Below are 23,092 nucleotides of genomic sequence, written 5' to 3' on the forward strand. Positions count from 1 at the left end.
AATTCTCCCTAACACATTTTATGAAGCCAGCATCGTCCTGATACCAAAACCTGGCAGAGACATAACCAAAAAAGAGAATTTCAGACCAATATCCTTGATGAACATTGATGCAAAAATCCTCAATAAAATACTGGCAAACCGAATCCAGCAGCACATCAAAAAGCTTATCTACCATGATCAAGTGGGCTTCATCCCTGGGATGCAAGGCTGGTTCAACATACGCAAATCAATAAATGTAATCCAGCATATAAACAGAACCAAAGACAAAAACCACATGATTATCTCAATAGATGCAGAAAAGGCCTTTGACAAAATTCAACAACCCTTCATGCTAAAAACTCTCAATAAATTAGGTATTGATGGGACGTATCTCAAAATAATAAGAGCTATCTACGACAAACCCACAGCCAATATCATACTGAATGGGCAAAAACTGGAAGCATTCCCTCTGAAAACTGGCACAAGACAGGGATGCCCTCTCTCACCGCTCCTATTCAACATAGTGCTGGAAGTTCTGGCCAGAGCAATCAGGCAGGAGAAGGAAATAAAGGGTATTCAATTAGGAAAAGAGGAAGTCAAATTGTCCCTGTTTGCAGATGACATGATTGTATATCTAGAAAACCCCATTGTCTCAGCCCAAAATCTCCTTAAGCTGATTAGCAACTTCAGCAAAGTCTCAGGATACAAAATTAATGTACAAAAATCACAAGCATTCTTGTACACCAATCACAGACAAACAGAGAGCCAAATCATGAGTGAACTCCCATTCAATTGCTTCAAAGAGAATAAAATACCTAGGAATCCAACTTACAAGGGATGTGAAGGACCTCTTCAAGGAGAACTACAAACCACTGCTCAATGAAATCAAAGAGGATACAAACAAATGGAAGAACATTCCATGCTCATGGGTTGGAAGAATCAATATCGTGAAAATGGCCATACTGCCCAAGGTAATTTATAGATTCAATGCCATCCCCATCAAGCTACCAATGACTTTCTTCACAGAATTGGAAAAAACTACTTTAAAGTTCATGTGGAACCAAAAAAGAGCCCGCATCGCCAAGTCAATCCTAAGCCAAAAGAACAAAGCTGGAGGCATCATGCTACCTGACTTTAAACTATACTACAAGGCTACAGTAACCAAAACAGCATGGTACTGGTACCACAACAGAGACATAGATCAATGGAACAGAACAGAGCCCTCAGAAATGATGCTGCATAGCTACAACTATCTGATCTTTGACAAACCTGACAAAAACAAGCAATGGGGAAAGGATTCCCTATTTAATAAATGGTGCTGGGAAAACTGGCTAGCCATATGTAGAAAGCTGCAACTGGATCCCTTCCTTACACCTTATACAAAAATTAATTCAAGATGGATTAAAGACTTATATGTTAGACCTAAAACCATTAAAATCCTACAAGAAAACCTAGGCAATACCATTCAGGACATAGGTGTGGGCAAGGACTTCATGTCTAAAACACCAAAAGCAATGGCAACAAAAGCCAAAATCGACAAATGGGATCTCATTAAACTAAAGAGCTTCTGCACAGCAAAAGAAACTACCATCAGAGTGAACAGGCAACCTACAGAATGGGAGAAATTTTTTGCAACCTACTCATCTGACAAAGGGCTAATATCCAGAATCTACAATGAACTCAAACAAATTTACAAGAAAAAAACAAACAACCCCATCAAAAAGTGGGCAGAGGACATGAACAGACACTTCTCAAAAGAAGACATTTATGCAGCCAAAAAGCACATGAAGAAGTGCTCATCATCACTGGCCATCAGAGAAATGCAAATCAAAACCACAGTGAGATACCATCTCACACCAGTTAGAATGGCCATCATTAAAAAATCAGGAAACAACAGGTGCTGGAGAGGATGTGGAGAAATAGGAACACTTTTACACTGTTGGTGGGACTGTAAACTAGTTCAACCATTGTGGAAGTCAGTGTGGCGATTCCTCAGGGATCTCGAACTAGAAATACCATTTGACCCAGCCATCCCATTACTGGGTATATACCCAAAGGACTATAAATCATGCTGCTATAAAGACACATGCACACGTATGTTTATTGCGGCACTATTCACAATAGCAAAGAGTTGGAACCAACCCAAATGTCCAACAACGATAGACTGGATTAAGAAAATGTGGTACATATACACCATGGAATACTATGCAGCCATAAAAAATGATGAGTTCGTGTCCTTTGTAGGGACATGGACGAAACTGGAAATCATCATTCTCAGTAAACTATCGCAAGGACAAAAAACCAAACACCGCATGTTCTCACTCATAGGTGGGAATTGAACAATGAGAACTCATGGACACAGGAAAGGGAACATCACACTCCGGGGACTGTTGTGGGGTGGGGGGAGGGGGGAGGGACAGCATTAGGAGATACACCTAATGCTAAATGACGAGTTAATGGGTGCAGGAAATCAACATGGCACATGGATACATATGTAACAAACCTGCACATTGTGCACATGTACCCTAAAACCCTAAAGTATAAAAAAAAAAAAAAAAAAAAAAATTAGCAAATAGGCAGGGACAGATGGTTCTTGTGAGCCATATGTCCCACTGTCCTAGGCTAATTTCTAAATCATGGAACTAAAAATAGTAATGCTCATTTATTATTCAAAGTAGTAGTAAATGTTGTATAGAAATATTTGATCTATTACTCTTAAGAGGGTTTGATAAATAGTACAGCATCTAAATTGTAATTGGGTTTTCTCTGAGATCTTCATCTTGGAAAAGACTCACATCTAAGTACAATGAAATGTCAGGTAAGATGGGGTGCAAGAAAGGTGATCGCACATTCAGAGAACTGATCAGAAGTGATCTGAGGATCAACAGTGTTGATATGGCAATATAATTGATGAAGTTGCTTCTATTTATTGGTTCTTCAGAGAGGGGAGAAAGTGAGGCAATATGAGTTTTCTTTTAAAACAGAGATTCTGAACCTAACTTTCAGAAGGAAAATAACTTCTGAGATGTCTGCTTTATTTGTTTACAAGTTTATTTTTCCTTGGAAAGAGTCCATAACTTTCACCAGCTTCTCAAAGTAGACATGACTCAATACTGCCCTGGAAGAATTGGTCCTCCTTCTCATGCCCAGACATGGTCCCCAACCAGAGTGACACCATTTGATGTGGATTGGAGTCAATGGAATTAGGGTCCTCCCTACTGAGGATTCCATTCCATTCCCCGTTTGACTCACTGCAGTTTGAAAGTGCTTTCTGTTTGCCGTTTTAACATATCCACTTCTAATGCAAAACACTCCTGGTTACAGATAAGCTTGTAATTCTAAAATGTAAATAACCCTTTGGCCATTGACTCTTTCAAACATGTGGTAGCCTTAAATCACCATTTTCTAGTCTCATTATGCCCCTTTTAAGGTTAAATATGCCCACCAACCCCTGCATGTTGTCTTCTAACTGACTATAGTGCAATACCTCCTGTAGCTTCTGCAGCACCAGTAAAACATTTATCACATTGTTTTATAAATGCACATGTGACTGTCTTTGCCACTAGATTGGAAGCTTCCAGAAGCCAGAGGCTATGTGGTGGTCTTGTTTTTAATTCCCAAGAACTAAACTGATATCTGGTTTATATTCGGCATTAAGTATCTGCTGAATTGAATCATTGAACTGAAACTAACAGCATGTCAGGTACATTGCAAGCCACATTCGATAATACCAAGTTGAATCATTATAATACTAATGAAATCAACTTTTTTTTCTTTTTCTTTTTTTTTTTTTGAGATGGAATTTCACTCTTGTTGCCCAGGCTGGAGTGCAATGTCGTGATCTCGGCTCACTGCAACCTCTGCCTCCCAGGTTCAAGTGCTTCTCCTGCCTCAGCCTCCCAAGTAGCTGGGATTACAGGCACGTGCCACCACGCCTAGCTAATTTTGTATTTTTAGTAAAGACGGGGTTTCTCCATGTTGGTCAGGCTGGTCTTGAACTCCCAACCTCAAGTGATCCACCTGCCTCAGCCTCCCAAAGTGCTGGGATCAGAGACGTGAGCCAATGTACCTGGCCTATTAAATCATCTCTTTAATCCCCATTTCATGGAAACACACTGAAGGATGTTAAGTAATTTGTTGAAGATCTCACATCACAGAATTCATTCAACTTCAAATAATTTTAATAATAAAATATTTTAACAGTAAAACATATGCAAATAATATATGCTTAGAAATAAGTGGAGTGTTTTATTATTAAATAATTATTTAGATTCATAATTTTATTCCCAAGGACATTTTGCAACAGAAATCTAACTTTTGGCCAGGTATAATGGCTCACTCCTGTAATCCCAGCACTTTGAGAAGCTGAGGCAGACAAGTCTCTTGAGGTCAAGAGTTTGAGACTAGCCTGGGCAACATGGCAAAACCCTCTTATCTACAAAAAATACAAAAATTAGCCAGGCACAGTGGCACGCACCTGTAGTCCCAGCTACTGGGGAGGCTGAGGTGGGAGGATGGCTTGAGCCTGGGATGTCGAGGCTGCAGTGAGCTATGATCATGCCACTGCACTCCAGCCCAGGTGACAGAGTGAGACTGTGTCTCAAAAAAAAAAAAAAAAATCTGATTTTTATGACTGGAATTTTTTAGCATCATAGTCTGTGTGGACATGTATCTTCTAGCTATTAAAATAAATGCCATTTTTGATCTATATTTCAAGTGTACATAGGCAAGATACCTATGTACATTATTTTGTTCAATCCTCCAAACAGCACTTTTTTTTTTTTTTCCAAATTTCAGGTTCGGGGTACATGTGCAAGTTTGTTACATGAGTAAATTGCGTGTCACAGTGGTTTGGTGTACAGATTATTTCATCACCCAGGTAATAAGCATAGTACCCTGTAGGTAGTTTTTCCATCCTCACCCTCCTCTTCCCCTCCACCCTCAGGTGGGCTCCACTGTCTGTTGTTCCCTTCTTTGTGTCCATGTATACTCAATGCTCCCCTCCCACTTACAAGTGAGAACATATGGTATTTGGATCAAACAATATTTAAAGGTAAATGTTATTATTCACACTTAAGAGAAGAAAACTGAGCCTGAGAGAAAAGTAAAGCTTATTCAAAACACACGGTAAACCCTGCAGGCAGGATGCAGACCCAGGTTTGCTCACAGCAGAAGCCCCTGGTCGTCCTGCCACGTCAGGCTCTGACTGTTCGTGGCGTGCTCCACAGTTTTACTAATGCGTCCTCATCCTCGGCTGAGCACTCAGATGCCCTGTGTCCCAATGCCACATCCATAAGTGGGCAAAAAAGAAGTTTCACTTTAAATTTTTGTATTGAGTAATGAATTACATATAGAAAAATATGCAAATCTGAGTGTACGGCTTGAGGGAGTTTTACCTGTGAATACAGCTGGGTAACCACCAGTCAGATCAAGATACAGAACATATCTAGCCCCTAAGAATTCTCCCTTGCATTCCTTCCCAGTTAAAATCCCCCCACCCTCACAGCATACAGTATTCTGCAACACCAGAAACTTCTGACTTTCATCGGCATAGAGGAGTTTTGCCTGGTTTTAAACTTTATACAAATGAAATGTACTGCTTAGTAAGTTGCTTCTTTCCCTCCAGAAAGATGACATTTAAAAATGCCTCTCCAAATCTATTTTCAATTAAGGGTTTGCAGCTCTTTTTTACTCTAACGAGTCTCCTTTTTGTCCCTCTCCTAGAATGGATATTTTACTCCTCCTTCACACTGCAGAGTTTATATCCTCCCAGGGATTCTCTTCTTTCTACCACCTCCCACAGATGAAATCCTTCCCCTACCTCTGCTGAACTGACATCCCCCAGCTGGAGAAAGCAGGCAATACCACTGACAGCAGGGGAGAGGCATGGCTGTAAAAACCTTGCATGTCAGCATGGTTATAAAGGAAAACCCTTGCTTGGCCAGGACGATCATATTTTGACCTCATGTGGTATTTTTCTCTGAATTGGTTGGAATACTTCAACCATGGAAATAGTCTTCCCTTTCCTTGCCCAGAGTTAAAGAGCCATTCAAGAATGCCTACTTCATATATTTCCTTGCCAGTTTAATAACCTCAGGGGTGAGAGTAGACAGATCAAACTTGGATGGGGAAGAAGAATGTAGCCTTCCATCGTGGCACCCAGACAACGCGACAGGCCCTGCGCTGCAAACCACCAGCAACACAAGGAGGGGGATGGCTAGAAAGCAGCAAGAGAATAGTACAGTTACACTGGACCTGGACTGGAGAGGAGGCACTGCAGGCAGGAGTTGGGAGAGGTTGGCAGAGAGTCCCAATTCCCTAGGAAATTCTGTTTTCTTTCTGCAGGGGTTCCTTTGCCCCTCTCAGCCTCAAAGATTCTTTTTCCTTATGGTTTGATCTCCCTTGTACAGAAGACAGCTTTGCACTGCCATCTCTCCATGGGCCTTCCAGGACTTCTGCATCTCTCTACATCAGACAACCAACGTCTCTAAGCCTCACCCTCAGCCTTCTAGCAAAGCATTTGATAGGTTAAGTATCTCAGGGCCCAAAAGTGAGGGCTGTCTCATTTTGCCTGATGTTCATGTCATGGATCCCAGCTTATGGCGCAAGCCTTGAGAATTCCTGGTATGGAACTTGGCACTTCAGTGCTATGAGCTGATTGGATTGTGCCAGGAATTTAGAGTGTTCTGGATTCTTCCTAGTCCCAAGAAATTTGGTTTCCCCATAGGGCCCTTGAAGAAGACTGAAGCCTAAATCTTGCCACCCATCCTGCTCATGTTTTTGTTACCTAGCGCTGTTTGTGGCCCTCACAAACTCATATGGTAAAATCCTAACTCCCAATGTGATGGTATTTTAGGGAGTAGGGTCTTTGGAAGGTAATTAAGTCACAAGGGTGGAGTCCTCCCAATGCCCTCATGAAAAAACACATAAGAGCTTGCCCTCTCTGTGCTCTGCCATGTGAGGACACAGAAAACAGATAATCATCTGGCCGGGCACAGTGGCTCATGCCTGTAATCCCAGCACTTTGGGAGGCCGAGGTGGGTGGATCACGAGGTCAGGAGTTCAAGACCAGCCTGGCCAATATGGTGAAACCCCCATCTCTACTAAAATACAAAAATTAGCCAAGTGTGGTGGCAAGCCCCTGTAGTCCCAGCTATTTGGGAGGCTGAGGCAGAAGAATCCCTTGAACCCGGGAGGCGGAGGTTGCAGTGAGCCGAGATCGCACCACCACACTCCAGCCTCGTAGACAGAGCAAGATTCTGTCTAAGGAAAAAAAAAGAATCATCTGCAAGCTAGGAAGGTACCCTCACCAGATAAGGGATCTGCCAGCACCTTGGACTTCTCAGGATCCGGACCTGTGAGAAACAAATGTGTGTTGTTTAAGCCACCCATCTATGGTGTTCTGTTATGGCAGCTCAAACTGACTGAGACACAGCAATGGACGGACTGATCCCCAGTGCCTCTGCATTGCTTCTAGTTTGGTGATGTTGAGGAGTGACCTTTGACACCTTTAAAATCGTTAATGAAAAAACTGGTTTATTCACAATGATCCTTTGTGTATGGCTTATGCATCAGGAACCAAACGACTCCTTGAAATCATGAAGTGAATAGATTGCATTTGGAAGAATGACAGCATTGGATACTAGACAAACAGGCCCTTACCAGGACAGAGATTCCAAAACATCTTTGATAGCCCATGCCAAGTACCCTACATGTAAAACATTCTACTTGCTGTCTATCAGCTAAAACATCTCATTTGTAGGCAGGAAATCACATTAGTAACCACGAAGTGATTTACCCAATGTTCGCACAGCAATTCATAGATTTCAAAGTTTTCAAATCATAATATAACATTCTGATCATGAGATCAAAGATTTCCAACTTACATGTGTAGACCAATCCCATCAGAATTATGTAGAAGCCACTTAAAAAATCTAGATTGCTAGGCTTACTGCATTAAACCTCCTGAGAGTGGCCCGGGACTCTGTATCTTTAAACTTGCCAGAAGTTTTTAAGCATAGCCAGGTTGGTAAACTACTAAAATTCATGCTACCTTCTCATGCTAGTAGGGTGTAGAAACAAGAGAGCAAGATCATCCACCTCACAGCCCTGTAACTGTCCCATTTGGTCTTTGCTAAGCATCCAGTCTTTTGGCTAGGGTTGTTAGTTGAGCGTTCTTGCACTGTGATTTCTTCCTTATGCTGTAAATGGTATCATGAGGAGTTGGGGTTAGGGGAAGGTTTGTATTTATTTTCCCTCTAACTTCTCCAGACAAATCAGCACAATTTCCAAGTTAGAAGGTGCTTTTCCCAATTTCCAGAACTTATGGTATCCACCTAATGCTGAAAACCCAGCTGTGCTTTCTGCTTCTTACATCATTGCCAGAAATAAAGATCTTGTAATCAAAACTTGGCTGAAAGTTTGATTGATGTCGCTTGAGGCACACATAGTCCATCCCATCCTTCTATCACCATTGTAGGGTTTTCAAGAGTAACATTTATTTTCCACTGGAGAAAATAAAAGTACGATTTGTTGAGTCCCAGAGAATTATTATGTCTTTGCTGCTCAAGGGGACCTGGTGTCTCCAGTGGGTACTCCCTCAAGAATAATAACAACAACAGAAAAACAATAACAAGTAGAGCACTTAAGTGCTAACTATTGTATAGGAAAATATACATCTATACTATTTTGTCCTCAGACCCACTCTGTGTGATAGGGACTATTATTGTTTAAGTTCTTGATTCCCTCACTCCAGATATTAGCCTCCTCAACCATCCCCAGCTCCATAAATGATACCATCATCTGCCCTGTTGCTCAAGCTTGGAACTTAAAAGCCATCACTGATTCTATTCTTCCTCTCAATCTTACCTTTTTGGTCACCCCATCTGCTTTCTTCTAACCCGTCAACAAGTCCTGCTTTACCTCCCAGGTATTTCTGAAAATTGTCTCTATACTTCAGCATTACCACAAACATTAACACAAGCCACCATCTCTCACCTCCTAACTGGACACCCCACTTCTCCTTCGGATCCCTTCCCAGCCAGTCAGCAAACACCAGTCAGAGGGAACTTTCAAAAAAATAAACTTCCCTGTGTACAACATTTTAATTGCTTCTGTTAGGATGAAAAATGAAATCCAAACTTCTTTCTTTAGCCTACGAGGTCCCGTGTGTTCCGGCTCCATTTTCTTCAACCTTATTCAATGCCACATTCACCTTCCTTAATGCACTTCACCAACACTGGACTTAGAATCCCAAGCACAACCCATGACCTTCCCATTCTCTCAAGTCATGATGTTTTTCTTTTTTTTATCTTCTCCTGACTGGCTCCTTCTCTTTCTTCCTATCTAAGCATAATTCTCACCACCCCAGAGCATCCTTATTTTGCCTCTCTAACTTTTTCTTTTTTAATCAAAGCATCTTTTTTCCTTTCATTGGATGCATACCCTGACCTTATTTTGTGTATTGGTTTTACTTGCTTATCATCAGCTCCCACCATGGAAAAGAGTTCGGTGAGGGCAAAGCATTATTTGCTATGATATTCCCAGTATGCAGCACAATGCCTGGTACATAATAGCTGTCAATAAATATTGGTTCAATGAATGTATAAATGTTTATTTTATAGATGAAGTAAGATTTAGAAACATAAAATAACTTGCCTGGGGTTATCTAATTGGTTGATGGCAGAGCAGGGATGTGCACTATGATGATTCTCATGCCAAATGCCTATATTATAAAATGGAAGCACTCACGTTTCTACCAACGGAGCTATGGATAAATTACCTCTCCTCACTTAGTGCATTTGTGCTGAGGATCCCCAAATCCTATCATTTAGAATATCCCTAAAAAGAAGATGTAAGGGAAAGAGGCAATTGCATGATTTCCATTACATGAATTAGAAAACTAAAGCATTAATTAGCTGTTTTGTCTGATACATGGTCCATTTTTGAACTGAAGTTAGAAAGCCTTTTCACTCTGAATACAGTTTAGCCTCTTACTACACACAGTGTGGTACCTAGAGCAGCAATATTAGAATCACCAGGGAGCTTGTTAGAATAAATCTCAGGATCCACTTCAGACTGAGTCAACAAGAATGTGCATTTTAAAAAGACCCCCGAATAATTCCTATGCATATTAAAGACTGAGAAACAGTGATCTAGACCATTTTAAAAGACACGGTTCTCTACTTAGCCCCAAACAGAACCATCAGCACTTCCAAACTCCATGCCAGTTTTCCTCTAACAAATTGCAGGCCTGGTTTCCCAAGCCAATATCCTAAATAGGGAACAAGCAGACTTCAGACATGGTAAGTTTACAGGCCATCATAGTTATTGTGCACTCTCTAATGCCAGGTCTCCTGATGTCCTATTCTAGCCCTTTCTACAAGATAAGAAATAGCATCAGCAGGACTATCCAACAAGACATATTGGATTTGGCCTTCTTCTCTGACCAAAAAAAAAAAAAAAAAATCCCCTTACAAAGCTCTTCTCACATGTAAAATAGAGCCTCTCTGAAAAAAATGAGCCACTTGCTAACTCCTAAAAGTGTGTAGACCATTTTACTTCCATGTCCCGCCCCTTACTTTTATCTTTGGACTTTCTTCTCCTAAATCTTATGTCTCCAGATTGGCAGGTACAATAATGCCTGGTTCCTAGGTCTGAACGCCTAAACCCAAGTTTGGGGCCCCTTCTCCATTTTCCATTGCTGTCATCTTAATCATCTACATCTCCTTTCCTAGTCTCTCTCACATCAAGTTCAAAAGCTCCCACTTCATCTCTTTTCATGAGTTTCTTCCATTCTCCATGCAGCCAACAGATTTTTCTGCCAAATATGCCCAGGTTACACCCCAAACTAAAAACAACCTGAGGTTTCTCCATTTCATGTGATTTAAACCCAAATGTATACAATAGCTATTAGCATTATTTCACAAAGTCCAAATATCAATTCTCATCAGTGCATGGTTGAGAAACTGGAAATTACACCAAAATTCAGGGGTGAACTGGACTTGAAACATGAAAACACTTAATAGGAACCTCTTTCTTTAACCATTCAATTACTTGTCCATTTATACATTCATTCAACAAATATTTATTGAGCACCGAGAATATGCCTATTTATTATATTAGCTCTTGCGGCCGTAAAAAACAAATATAAATATTATAATAGGGTTGGAATACTGACCTGAGAGAGCCACCAACACTGCCTGCAGACATGAAGAATATCAGCAAAGGAAGCCTTTGAGTGGGTTCACCAGGTAGAGAAGCAGAGGAGGATATGCCAGGCAGAGGGAACAGTGCAGGTGAGAACCCAGAGATTTTCAATAGTCTTAGCCAAAACTGTAAATGGAGAAATGGAGGAAATATGCATATCCCCTCCACCTCTCCTTCCCTCCCTCTCTTTTCTACCTATTGTTGGGGAGAGTCAGGGCAGGGGAAGAGCCTGAGGGAAGCCCACTGGAACAAAATTCTGGCAGAAAAGAGCAACACACTGTATACGCTCAACTTCAAGGGGCAGGTGATCTCATTTGTAAGGACTCCTTTTGTCATCTTCACAAAGCTTTCAGCACAAGAATTCCTCCACGTATTGTTATATTTCTGTTCCTGATCAGCCTGACTCACAGACAGGCATGACTGAAAGTGCTCACAGGTATATATACACACTCACACCCTCACCTGGGAATTAACTTAACCACTGCAGGTCACTGTTGCTCCTTGAGAAAGCAAAGTTATTTGCATTGTCCCTTATCTGGAAGCCACAGCAATGATAAGACCCTAGTCTGCTAATGTGTTATCAGAACCTCTAAAAAGTTGTGGTATACCTAAGGACCTGGAATATACACAGGTGGATCCTGCATTGGCCATACTCCTGACATTACATCCCTTGATGTGGGCTGGAAGAAAAAGAGCTGATTAGCATTTTCCTTGCCCTGACTGAAAAGGGAGAATCAGAAGTCACGGTGGCTTCAGCAGGCCTTTAGTGGCTGCACCTGGGAGATTCCCATCAGGAAGAACGTGTGGCAGAGTGGCTGAAAGCAGGTGCTTTGGAATCAGGAGGCGTTAGAGCTCTAGCCTTGGTGCTTAATAAATCTGTAACTTTAAAAAAATCACGTAACCTCTATTATTCTCAGCTTTCCTAGCTGGAAAATAGGGATAGTCAAACATTCTTCACAGGGTCATGAGTAGATTATGTGAGGTAGTATATTTAAAGCACGCAGTACAATGAATGGCACGTGACCACGATCAACAAGCAGCGGAAATTACTAGCTATCCCTGATGATCAGAAGGTCTGCTCAGCCACACTCCTCTCTCTCTCTCTCTCTCTCTCTCTCTCTGTCTGTCTGTGTGTGTGTGTGTGTGTGTGTGATGAGTATGGAATGTTAACATTCTGCTCATTTTCTCCACCCTACTTAATTCTTCATTATTTCTGTCCCACCCAGAATCCCTCAGGAGACAGTTTATGAATCAGTTTGGCCTGGCCTGACCCCATCACTAGAGAGCAAAAGCAAAACCACAACCAAAATGTTCACTCAATGGGCTGAAGAAAGGGTGAGCCAGAGACACAGGAGGAGTAGGAGAAACTAAGACCAGAAAGAGCAGCAGGGGGTGAAGTTATGGGTTGAATAAAGTCCTACTGGTTTATATATAACAATTAAGCTCTTACTCAAGTTTTTAAAAATTTACTCTGATTAATAGATATTAGCAGTCAATATAAAACAGAAAGTTTTACAATATGATGCTCTCTAGTTTGGGGTTGAAGTTAATGGGGAAATTTATGAATTCAACAGGGGCTGATTTGAAATGAGAGCATGGATGCCAGTCACCAGGCTCCTTGAAGCCTGCAGTCAAGATCTGGCCTGCATCCAGGGGTGTATGTGAATGGCTAAGGCTTGGGGCAGAGAGTCAATCACTGTGAAGCCAAAAGAGGCTTTAATAAATTAGCCTAAAGCTCACATTATCCTACAATGGCAAGATATTTGAGAATTTCAAGGATAAATTTTGAAGGTATTTACTATAAACACTAATTATAAAGCCAGGCAAGGTCTTATTGGAAAGAAAACAAATTTCTATTTTTCACAGATACATGAGTGTACATAGAGATTAATGTGTGTTCTTTCCTTGAGCAATCATAGATAGAACATGTGTATATAAGTGTATAAGTTTAGCACCTATTCATCGATGTATAGGCACACCGCTATGACACAGAGCTTAACAATTAGGTGGATTACTTTTATAATTTTTTAAAAGCTATGATTCCAGGATACTTAATGAGTTTTAGCTTGCCTTAGCTGCACATTTTCCATTTGTTAACCAAGTCTTTCTTTCCCTTCCTAGGATAGCATAAAGTCAGTTTGAATCTTCCAGAGTTTCAAGCTACGGTTCAAAAAGATCAAGAGCCTAAAAATCTGGGTAATGCCTCCAGGAGATGCCCTTGCCCTTCTCCTTCCAGACCAGCCTGACTTTATTTGCTCATCCTAATTTTTAAAATTACGACCAGATCTATTTTGCTATTTTGTTTCTTTTTCCCCCTCTTTCCCCTATTTTCCTTGATCTATTTGAAGCCACTGTAGTACTTGGTCACTTCTTGAGTTGCCAGCAGGATGATATAAAGCAGACAGAGAGTGTACTAATTGGGGGAGAATAGTACATTTTTAAAAAATTTAATAAAGTTTATATTTTGGTGTGTGTTTTCTTTTATAGGCAAGGGAAATGCACTTTTTCCGCTGGTAATCGAAGACCTGTACCTCTGACCTCGAATGCCAATTCCAGTCTTCCTGGACTCTGTGCTGTTTTTTTTTTTTAATTTGTTTTGTTTTGTTTTGTTTTGTTTTTAGCATAGGAACCAACCACAGATGGGAGGCAATGGCCAGTGATAAAAATGTAGCTGAGTATACTCCTTGTTAAAGAAGAAATTTCCCTATTGCACCAGAAGGATAGCCCAAACAGCAACAGTTATTTTGTAAGAGCCATTAACCTAGTAGAAATTATTATGGTGATGATGATGATGGTAATGATAATGACAATGATGATGGTGATGATGATAAACAGCAGCAGTGTTGATGAACTGAAGCTTAATATGACCAAAAATTTTGCTCAGTTCTTTCCATCTATTATCTCATTTATTCTTTACAAAAACCTGTAAGTACACCTATTATTTCTATCCTGTAAATTAGAATAGTGATATTCAGTACAGATCAGTAACTTGCTCAAGGTCAAAAAGCTAATAAATAGTGGAGCTGAGATTTAGATTTAGATCTCAATAATGCCAGAGCCTGTATAATTAACCAGTAAATGAGGAGATAAATCTTGGACTAAGAAAATCCTTCTTAGCCATTTGACTAAATTACCTCTTTAGAAGTTTTAGGGATGTGTTTAATTCTAAAACTTAATTCTAGAAATTCTAAAACAGTTTTCCCAATATTCCGTCTTCAAGGGAGAACTAGACCCAGTCTCCTTGGATGTGAATGGAAAACAATGGACCAAAATCCATCAAGAAGGAGAGAACAAAACCTTGGCTGTTCATGCGGACCAAAGGTTCTTCAAGTATTACTCTAACAGTGCCCTAAATACTGTCTACTAAGTCCATGTCTGGGCAGCATTTGTGTTTTAACATATCACTGCTTTTTTTCTGATGGTAATAAATTGTTATGTATCTACCACTTCTCGCAATGATGTTTTGCCAAAGTGTTGGCTCTTCTCATTGGTTCTGTTGAGATAGAAAATAAAATAGAAACATTTGGAGCTAGAAATCACTCAATTATTTCCCTTTATTTTACAAATGCAGGAAAGGGCTGAGAGAAATGCAGTGATTTGCTGAAACCAAAAGCCTTTTTAGCCAATAGCACAGTTTTTGGAGTCAGAATGATTTTCATCCTAATTTTACCATTTATTGGCTGAGTGATCACGGGCAGGCTACTTAACCACACTGAGTCTCAGTTTCCTTATCTATAATAGGGGATAATAATAATATACTAAAATATTATAATTACTATATCAAATTGTATACTATTATATAATAATATATTTTACTATACTATTATTTTGTTAAGGATAAAATGTATTGCTGTTATGAGAAATTATGGGGTATTGTGCACAAAATACTTAGCATATATAGCACATAGTGACAAATCATCATCACCATAGTCATCCTCAATACCCAACAGAACAGAGCCCAGCCTTTAAGCTTTTTAACACTCTGCCACACCAGTCTTTCTATGTGTGTGGAAATGGGTCAAATACACACGCCCAGCTCCAGCCCATCTCAGGCTCTCCCCCAATTTAGGTCAGACAAGGCTCCACTAAAGGCATTCACCAACCAAACATTTGTTAAACAATAAATAGTCACAATGTGAGGCCTATTAATTTCAGCCTTGACCTTCATTTGTGTTTATAGAACTTAAACAGATTTACGTACTTTGGAAAAGTTGATGCTGTGGGCAACCCTCAGAAAGGATGGATGTTTACAATTACCCACAAGAAGAGCTGACACTATAGCACCCCACAGATGCCATCTTGACAAGTGACTTATAGAAACAGAGATTGTCTAACTAAAGTTGGAAGGTTTGAATCATTTAGAAGTTAAATTAATTATGGGCTCTAATGACGTTAACCTAACCTTCACACATAAAGATAACACATAATGAGAAAAAGGCAACCATGGAAGTGAAAGATAAGGGAGAATATAATATGGTCTTATTGATAAAATATAAGTCAAACACACTTACTTTAGCTTCTCAGGAAATCAGGTTAATGAAACAGTAAAGGAGTGATTAATGATGATGTGTATGTGGAAGTAAATTGCATGGGAGAAAAAAGAAAGGGTCTTAAAGGAGAGTTTGTGCCTATTATACAATGTGAGGAGGAAAGAACTCCTGAAACTACATATACTTTACAACCTCCTTGGAGTTACAATTCTGCTTACATTTTCTCTATTATCCTCAAAAATAAAAAAGTCTCAAAGAGACGTGTTAAAATCTACCATGCAAAAGTGTTGCTACAAAAATTTTAAAAAGAGAAAAATCTTATTCTGGATCTTTCAGGAAAGTCAAAATTTCATAACTGATGTTAATCTAACAGGAACAAAAGTTTGACTAGACCAGTGCTTCTTGACATTGGCTGTACATGGCAGCGACTTGGGGAGCTTTGGAAAATACTCATGTCTGCGCCCCACCTCCAGAGATTCTGATGTAATTGGTTTAGGGTGTGACCTGGACTTTAGAATTTTTTAAATCTCCCTGGGTGATTCTCATGAGCAGCCAAGTATGAGAAGCATTGTTCTGGTGAGCTTGTTGAGAGGTTATCCTTTTTCTGTTACCATTAACTTGCATACAGTGGTACTAATCAGGCATAAATGTCTGTTGAATAAATAAAATTGAAACTGTCTTTGAAGAATGACCTTTCCTTCTGTGTTGTTGAGATAATTGCTAGAAAAAAATATTACATATATATGTTTAAAGTTCTCATTCACTCTAAAGCATTTGAAACAGGGATCTCTACCACTGCATAAGAAAAACCTCTCCTTTCCTTCAGTATTTTTAGCATCAACTTTAACATCAAAATTCTATCGTAAGTTTGCTTATAAATGCAATGCTTTTACCCATTTAGAAAGTATTGAATACCTACCAGTAAATAACTGGTCACTGGGCACATGATGCTAAGCAAAATATTCATGGTCTATTCGTGAATATAGATGAGTAACCAGATCATTTGTAATCAGTGAGATAAGTGATATCATCAGAGAAGTTTGGTGTACAATGGCAGCCTATGAGAGGAGCCCTACAGTCTGGGGAGACCTGGTAGACTTCCTGGACAACATCACACCTGCACTAAAAATAAGAGAGTAGGAGTTAGTCAAGCAAAAGGTCACTGTCAGGGAGAGCTCTGGGAAGAAGGAATTCCATGTCTGAAGGCCTTGACTGCCATGGCTTCCATGAAGATATAAAAGAAGTCCAGTAGTATTAGAGCCTATGCTAAGAAGGTTGCGTAAGAGCTGAAGGGTCTGCCAGGGAAGATAGTGAGCAATGAGGCTGGAGGAGTAAGCAAGGCCCTGCTAGATTGTGCAGACACTGAAACTATCTTAATATTCAACTTTTCCCCTTAAATAAAGTGGCAGGTAGGCTAGTCATTCATTTTCATGTGGGGAAATAACATAATTGGATTTGGGTTTTTTGAAGGCCATTTTTGCTGCAAAGTGGTGAATATGTTGAAGGGAAAAAGACTGGAGACAGAAAGATGAGTTCAGAGGTGAAAAATGTTAATAGTCTATTATAGAGACTTGGCAGCAGGGATGGAGAGAAATGAGCATATCTGAGTCAGTAAGATAATGACACTCAGAGTTGATAACTGATTTGAGAGAAGGTAAAGGGTGCTGAAGAGTCTCAGGTGATGTGCAGGCACCCAGTTCAACCAGCTTCATGGAACACAGAAAGATATGCATATTTGAAAGGAATTATAACAGGCTCTGTTTTGCATAGTTAAGAGTTTGAGATGTAGACATGATATCCAAGCGGCAATATCCATAGGCAGTTGGTCTTATGGGCCTTATGGCCCTTAAGGGAAGATACTATAGTGGCAGGTACGAATTTAGGAATCATCAGCATGCAGATGGTAACTGAGGCTACAGGGTGAGTGAGCATCATGCCTGACAAGTTGGAAAAGAGAACTCAAAGAAACATCAACTTCAAAGAAATGGGCAGAGGGAAAAAAGCTAGAAAAGGAAATCAAGGGTGGACAGACAGGAAGAAGGAGCATCAACCAGGGAGCAAGATGGAAGAGAATCAAGGAAGAAGAGTTTCAAGAAGGAAGGTGTGGCCAATAACGCTATAACAAAGATCCTGACTCCATTTTTGAGGTTGGACAGCCCAGGTCTTATTTATGTATCTGTCTTTATTCCTAACCCAGAGACTGGCATAGAGCCTGCAGGGGATGAATATGCCATCGGTGCCATTCCTGGGTAGAATGAGACAAAGCTGGAACAGGGATATCAAAGGAAGTCAAATCCAGCACTTATCATTCTTTTGTCTTGAAACAATGGACTTGAGAAGAAGCAGGAAGGGAATGTATTTGGCTGATATTTTAGTAATTGTTTCCTTCCTTTAAAAAAAGATGAACAAAAAGTAATATAGCATATGTATTGAAAATACATAGCATATGTATTGAACTTCAAAGTTTGTAAAATGCTTTCATGACATTAACTGACATTCAGCCTCAAAACAACATTGTTGGATAGAAATAGTTACTACTTCCCATATTATAGATGCAAAAACTGAGACACATGGATGTTGAGTATTTTGCTCAGGGTCATGCCAAGCAAGTTGCAAATATACCACAATTTTTGTTTGTTTGTTTGTTTTACTACACTGTACAGTAGCATAAAATTAGCATGTGCCCATTCTCTCTGGATTGATTTCCCTTCTGCTTTTCTCAATTTCCTCTCTTTGTGCTTGCATATCCTAGAAAGAAGTTGAGGGCCTCATTTGAACAATGCTGGGCTTTTTCCACATGCAAGGAACCAGGCTGACATAGTTCACTGAGAAAACATGAGCAGCAAGTGGCAGTGATTTATGCCAGACTTGCAAACTTCTGATTACCAATCCGCCACCTGCTATGTAAACAGGCGTAAACTAAGATTTAATCAGCTTACATAACGCGGTAAATGATTTAATCTTTCCTCAGAATGGTGCTTGTGAATGTCTACGTTTAAGCCCAAACTGATGCTGACATTGTGATGCAGGCATCCACTTTCTCAGTCAGAAAAGCTGTGCCCACAAATGCCCCTCAAACCCAGAACTCCACCCAGAGTTCTGGGTGGAGGCCTCATTTTTTCCCAACATAAAGCTGAGACATGCCCCAGAAAACTGGTGATGATCTTGCTGTCTTTAATTCCTCCTGGTCCTGAGACATTTCTCTGGCCCCCTGGTCATTTATTCTTCATGGCACTATTCTGCAGATATCTGAGGTGGCTGCTGGTGTCTAAAAAAAGAGGCAAGACTAGCGAGAAAAAAAGCAAGAAAACAGCAGCCTTCAGGGTAATTGTAGTAACATTTTTACTTGAAGATGACCTGGGTGCTCACTGCCTATCAATGCATGCCTATGCAAATTGCCTCTAGATGCTGTGAAAATCACATGCAAATGTGCTCTTGGTTGTCAAAAACTGTTTACTACACCTGCTAGAGCCCACTGAACCAGGGAGTGTTGCCTCCTATGAATTTTTCATCAGTATTGTTTATGTTCTAATCAGCCTGGCCCTTCCCTCTGGTGGAAAGGGCAGGGTATGGGCTTGGTCTTCCCCTCCCACATATGAGCCTGGGCCTTTTCTAAAGTGGAAGGCCCTGGGAGAGGCCATTGCTCTAATGGCCAAATGTTAACATGGTTGAGAGATCAACTAGAGAAAGGGTAAATGTGAGTCAGATAGTTTCCTGATTTTTTTTTTTTCTGTCCCTTTAGACCATCCTAGCTTACAAGCAAAGATTGTATGCCCTGGCACCACTGGTAATACCATGGCTAGGATTTTGTTAGTTCAAAAACAAAATCTTGGAAGAATACATATCAACAGGCTTTGAACTAAGTGTCAGGTAAGAAACAGATTTGGTTTTCTCCTTTAGCTACATAATTTATGGTAGAGAAAGAATAGCTACTATTTCCTAAGTGCAGTGAGTTTCTTTTCCTGAAAGCTTTTTATTCACTCAGAAAGTTTCTTTTCCTGAAAGCTTTTTGTTCACCTGGAAAAAGTTTCTTTTTCTGAAACCATTTATTGAGTAATTGGCACAAGCCAGGCACTGGGCTGGATATTGAGTTAACCTTGAGTTGGATATTGAGTTGAAGGTTGAATTATCCTTCAACTCAACACAGATGCAAGCATTATTCTAAACTTAAAAGGATAAGAAAGAGACCTGGAAGGAAGGAAGGGGACCAAGACCCAAAGAGTTAAGTAACTTGCCTGAGGTTACTCAGCTCATAAAGGGGAGATGAGGATTTGAACCCCAAGATGACCCTCTTGGAAGCCTTTCATCTTAAATTACATTATAAAGCTTTTGTTCTTTCAGATCCCCCACGACATTGGAAGAAAAGTGTTTCTCGCCATGGGTCCAGGAGTGCACATATGTAAAATTCAGGAAGGAGAAAGGAGAAAGATATAATAACAATATTAATAGCCAAAATGAGTTGAGTTTTATATTTTTAAAATAAATTAACTGAATTTTATGTTTTATTCATATAATTCATTTAGTTTCTACATCAGCTCTAACTGGTGGATATTTTTTATCATCATCCCCTTTTTACAGAAAGAAAATTGAGGCAGAGAAAGGAACCTTCCCAATATCCACAGCTCATAAGTGTCTGCACTGGGGACCAGGCCAGGCCTGCAATTGTAAACTGGACTGACGAGTATATGCCAGCACAGAGTTGGATTCAGGTGACACATATAACACCTGGGACGCTGCTAACTCTTACTTTCAAGGAAAGTGATCATTAGGGCAGAAATTATTTTAAAAAGTATCCAAATGAGACTGTGGGATCTTCTATGGGAGAGAATATATTTACAGAAAGCACAGCAGGTCGCCTGCCTGTCATGACTGGAGAATATAGCCCTGCAGGTAAAGAGAGATTATACAGAAAAACATAACAAGCAGCGAGGTAGGTAGAACTCCAAAGACCAGGAACATTCAACTTACTTCCTGACTTTACCCTCCGCACTTTCTGCCACATAGTACCCTGGTTTGCATTCATATTTGCAGATGGTGCCCACGTCGTGGTTGTCCTGGAGGCAGTGAGGCAGGAGCAAGTTGGCATTCAGAATAACAGGGGGAGCATCACACTCCAACTTGCAGTAGACTTCAGGGAGAGACCAGAGACCATCTTCAAGACATGTCAGCCATGGGCTCAGTCCTGACTCCAGGAAAGAGAAGCACAAGCTGCTCAGAACAGAGAGCCCAGAAAGATAATCATAGCAGACGAAATAAAAACGTCTCAACTTACTGGTGTCTTTCAAATGTCACATTATTCTTTCTTGAGTAGCATCTCAAAAATCCCATGTCAAATGTTTGTCCTACATCTTTTTACTTACAGAGCATCCAGCGTGATGCTCTTAGATAAAACAGAGGTCAGATAAATCTTTCTTGACCCAAACGAAAGAAGGGCTACCAACTAAATCATTACTTCTTTTCCTAACTACAAATAATAAAAATATAGCAGTGACGTTATAATGGAAAGCATTAAAATAATAATAGATGACACTTTTATAGTGCTTATTATATGGCAGGCACTGTTCTAAGCATTTTACACATATTAACTTGTGTAAACTTCAAACCTCAGACAACCCTATGAAATAGATCCTATTATTATCCCCTATTATGCAGATGAGGAAATTGGGGATCGGTAACTTGCCCGAACTAGTAAGTGGCAGAATCAGGGTTTGAACAGAGGCAGTTTGGATGCAGAGTTCTGTATTTAAACACTACACCATATGCCTTAGTACAATTCATGCTTTCTCCAAATGCAATCCATGGACTACTCACCATAACATCATTATCTCACCCCAGACTCACTAAGCAAGAATCTGTTGGAGAAAGGTTCAGGAATCTGCAATTATAGCAAGCCTCCTGAGTCATTGTTAGGCACACCAAAGTCTGAGAAGCCATCAGCTAGGGCAGGCTCCATTCCATCTTCATCTCTAACCAGCACTAAAGCCAGGGACAAATTCCCACATTACTCAAAGGATGGTTGTAAATATTAAATTTTAAAATGTGCATAATAAAGTATATCTTGATTATGAATATTATCAGGACAACCATTCCAGTAGGTTTGCCTCTGTGGTACACACCGTCAAATAAAAATAGAGGAAAGTCTAAGATTCCTTCATTCATTAGAACCTGAGCCAGTGCATCCTTTCAAGTAGCTGGGGACAACGAGTGGTGTTGCCCTTTGGGACTTTTCTGGAGTTATCAGAAGATGGTGACAAAGTGGAGCAAATGGGAAAGGTGTTGGGATAATGAAAAGAGTCCCAAAGTACTCTCAAGAGCAAGGGACGGAAGAGAACTTGCATACAGTTCCTGGTTGACCAGACAATACCTTGCAGCTTGGCTGGTGGGACACAAGAGATTGAGCAGCGTTTCAGAAAGTTGGTTCCCTCTGAGCAGGAGAAGTTTGCATAGTTCACCAAAGACGGGTCAGGAACACCACAGTCCACGGGAAGGCAGCTCACATTCTGGTCCCAGTGCCCAGAAGAACATGTGAGCAGAATTTCCTTCTAGAAACAGATAAATTGCTTCTGTCAAAGTCACATTAAAAGGCTTATCAGAGTAGTTTCCAGGCTTTAGAAGAGTCTTGGAGATTATCTGTCTAAACATTTAAAACGGGACAAATTATTTTGCCTTTCTCCCTCTTCAGGCCTCATTGTTTTAATATACATTCTTACAACACTCAGTATGATGCTGACAAAAGAGGCCTGCGAGTGTCAGAGAATCATGACATGGCAAGACTCCTCCAGGCCAGCTCTGTTGTCTGATTTCCAGTTGCTTCTCCAGACCTGTTCTCTACCCTTCTCCACTCTGCTCTGGGCCAGGGAAACTGGCTCCAGTGATGCCTCTGACTTGTACTTGCATTCAGATCCAGCACACAGTGTCAGGAGCCTGGAGAGGGAGAGCAGAAGAGGGAGGACAGGGTGCTGATTCTCTCCACTCTCTCCCAAGGGTCGCTGCAGATTGGCTGCATCTTCTGGAAGCCTGCTCTACAGTTTCTGCTCCTTTTTCCTGTGATTCTGCACTCCTAAGGTAAACCTTTCAGGCCTGGGGGTGATGACTGAGCCCTTTCACCTGGGATACTGCACCATCTCCTTGTGATTTTCCTGTATCCTGCCTGCACATTTATGAGTGGTCTCTTGATTAAATTCTCTCAAATTGCCCACTTTTGAGTATGTCATCTGTCTTCTGCTGGCACTCTTATTAATAAGCCAACTGATAATGCTACCGAAAATAATTACCTCCACTGAGAATGGCGCTGAGAGTTAATGTATACAAGACATCTTCCAAACCTTGTGGTTACGTGTGAGAGATTCTAGCCATTTCCTAGGGCCTGTCATTTCAGTAGGGCAGCCCTAGAGCACACTGCTACTAATTCAATG

At 40.5% G+C, this 23,092-nt stretch overlaps 1 protein-coding gene across 1 annotated transcript in view; it reads right to left on the bottom strand.

Moving 5' to 3' along the window:
- The window catches only part of PAPPA2 (pappalysin 2), a 298,454-nt gene that overhangs the window by 59,546 nt on the left and 215,816 nt on the right, over nucleotides 1-23,092 (bottom strand). The window contains exons 15-16 of the mRNA XM_032160910.2: nucleotides 22,042-22,219; nucleotides 20,646-20,859 (exon numbers count right to left, since the gene is read on the bottom strand). Of these exons, the coding sequence (XP_032016801.1) occupies nucleotides 20,646-20,859; nucleotides 22,042-22,219 (392 nt within the window). The remainder of the gene's footprint in view (nucleotides 1-20,645; nucleotides 20,860-22,041; nucleotides 22,220-23,092) is intronic.

The sequence above is a fragment of the Hylobates moloch genome, unplaced genomic scaffold (assembly GCF_009828535.3).
Source record: "Hylobates moloch isolate HMO894 unplaced genomic scaffold, HMol_V3 SCAFFOLD_8, whole genome shotgun sequence".
NCBI lineage: Eukaryota > Metazoa > Chordata > Mammalia > Primates > Hylobatidae > Hylobates > Hylobates moloch.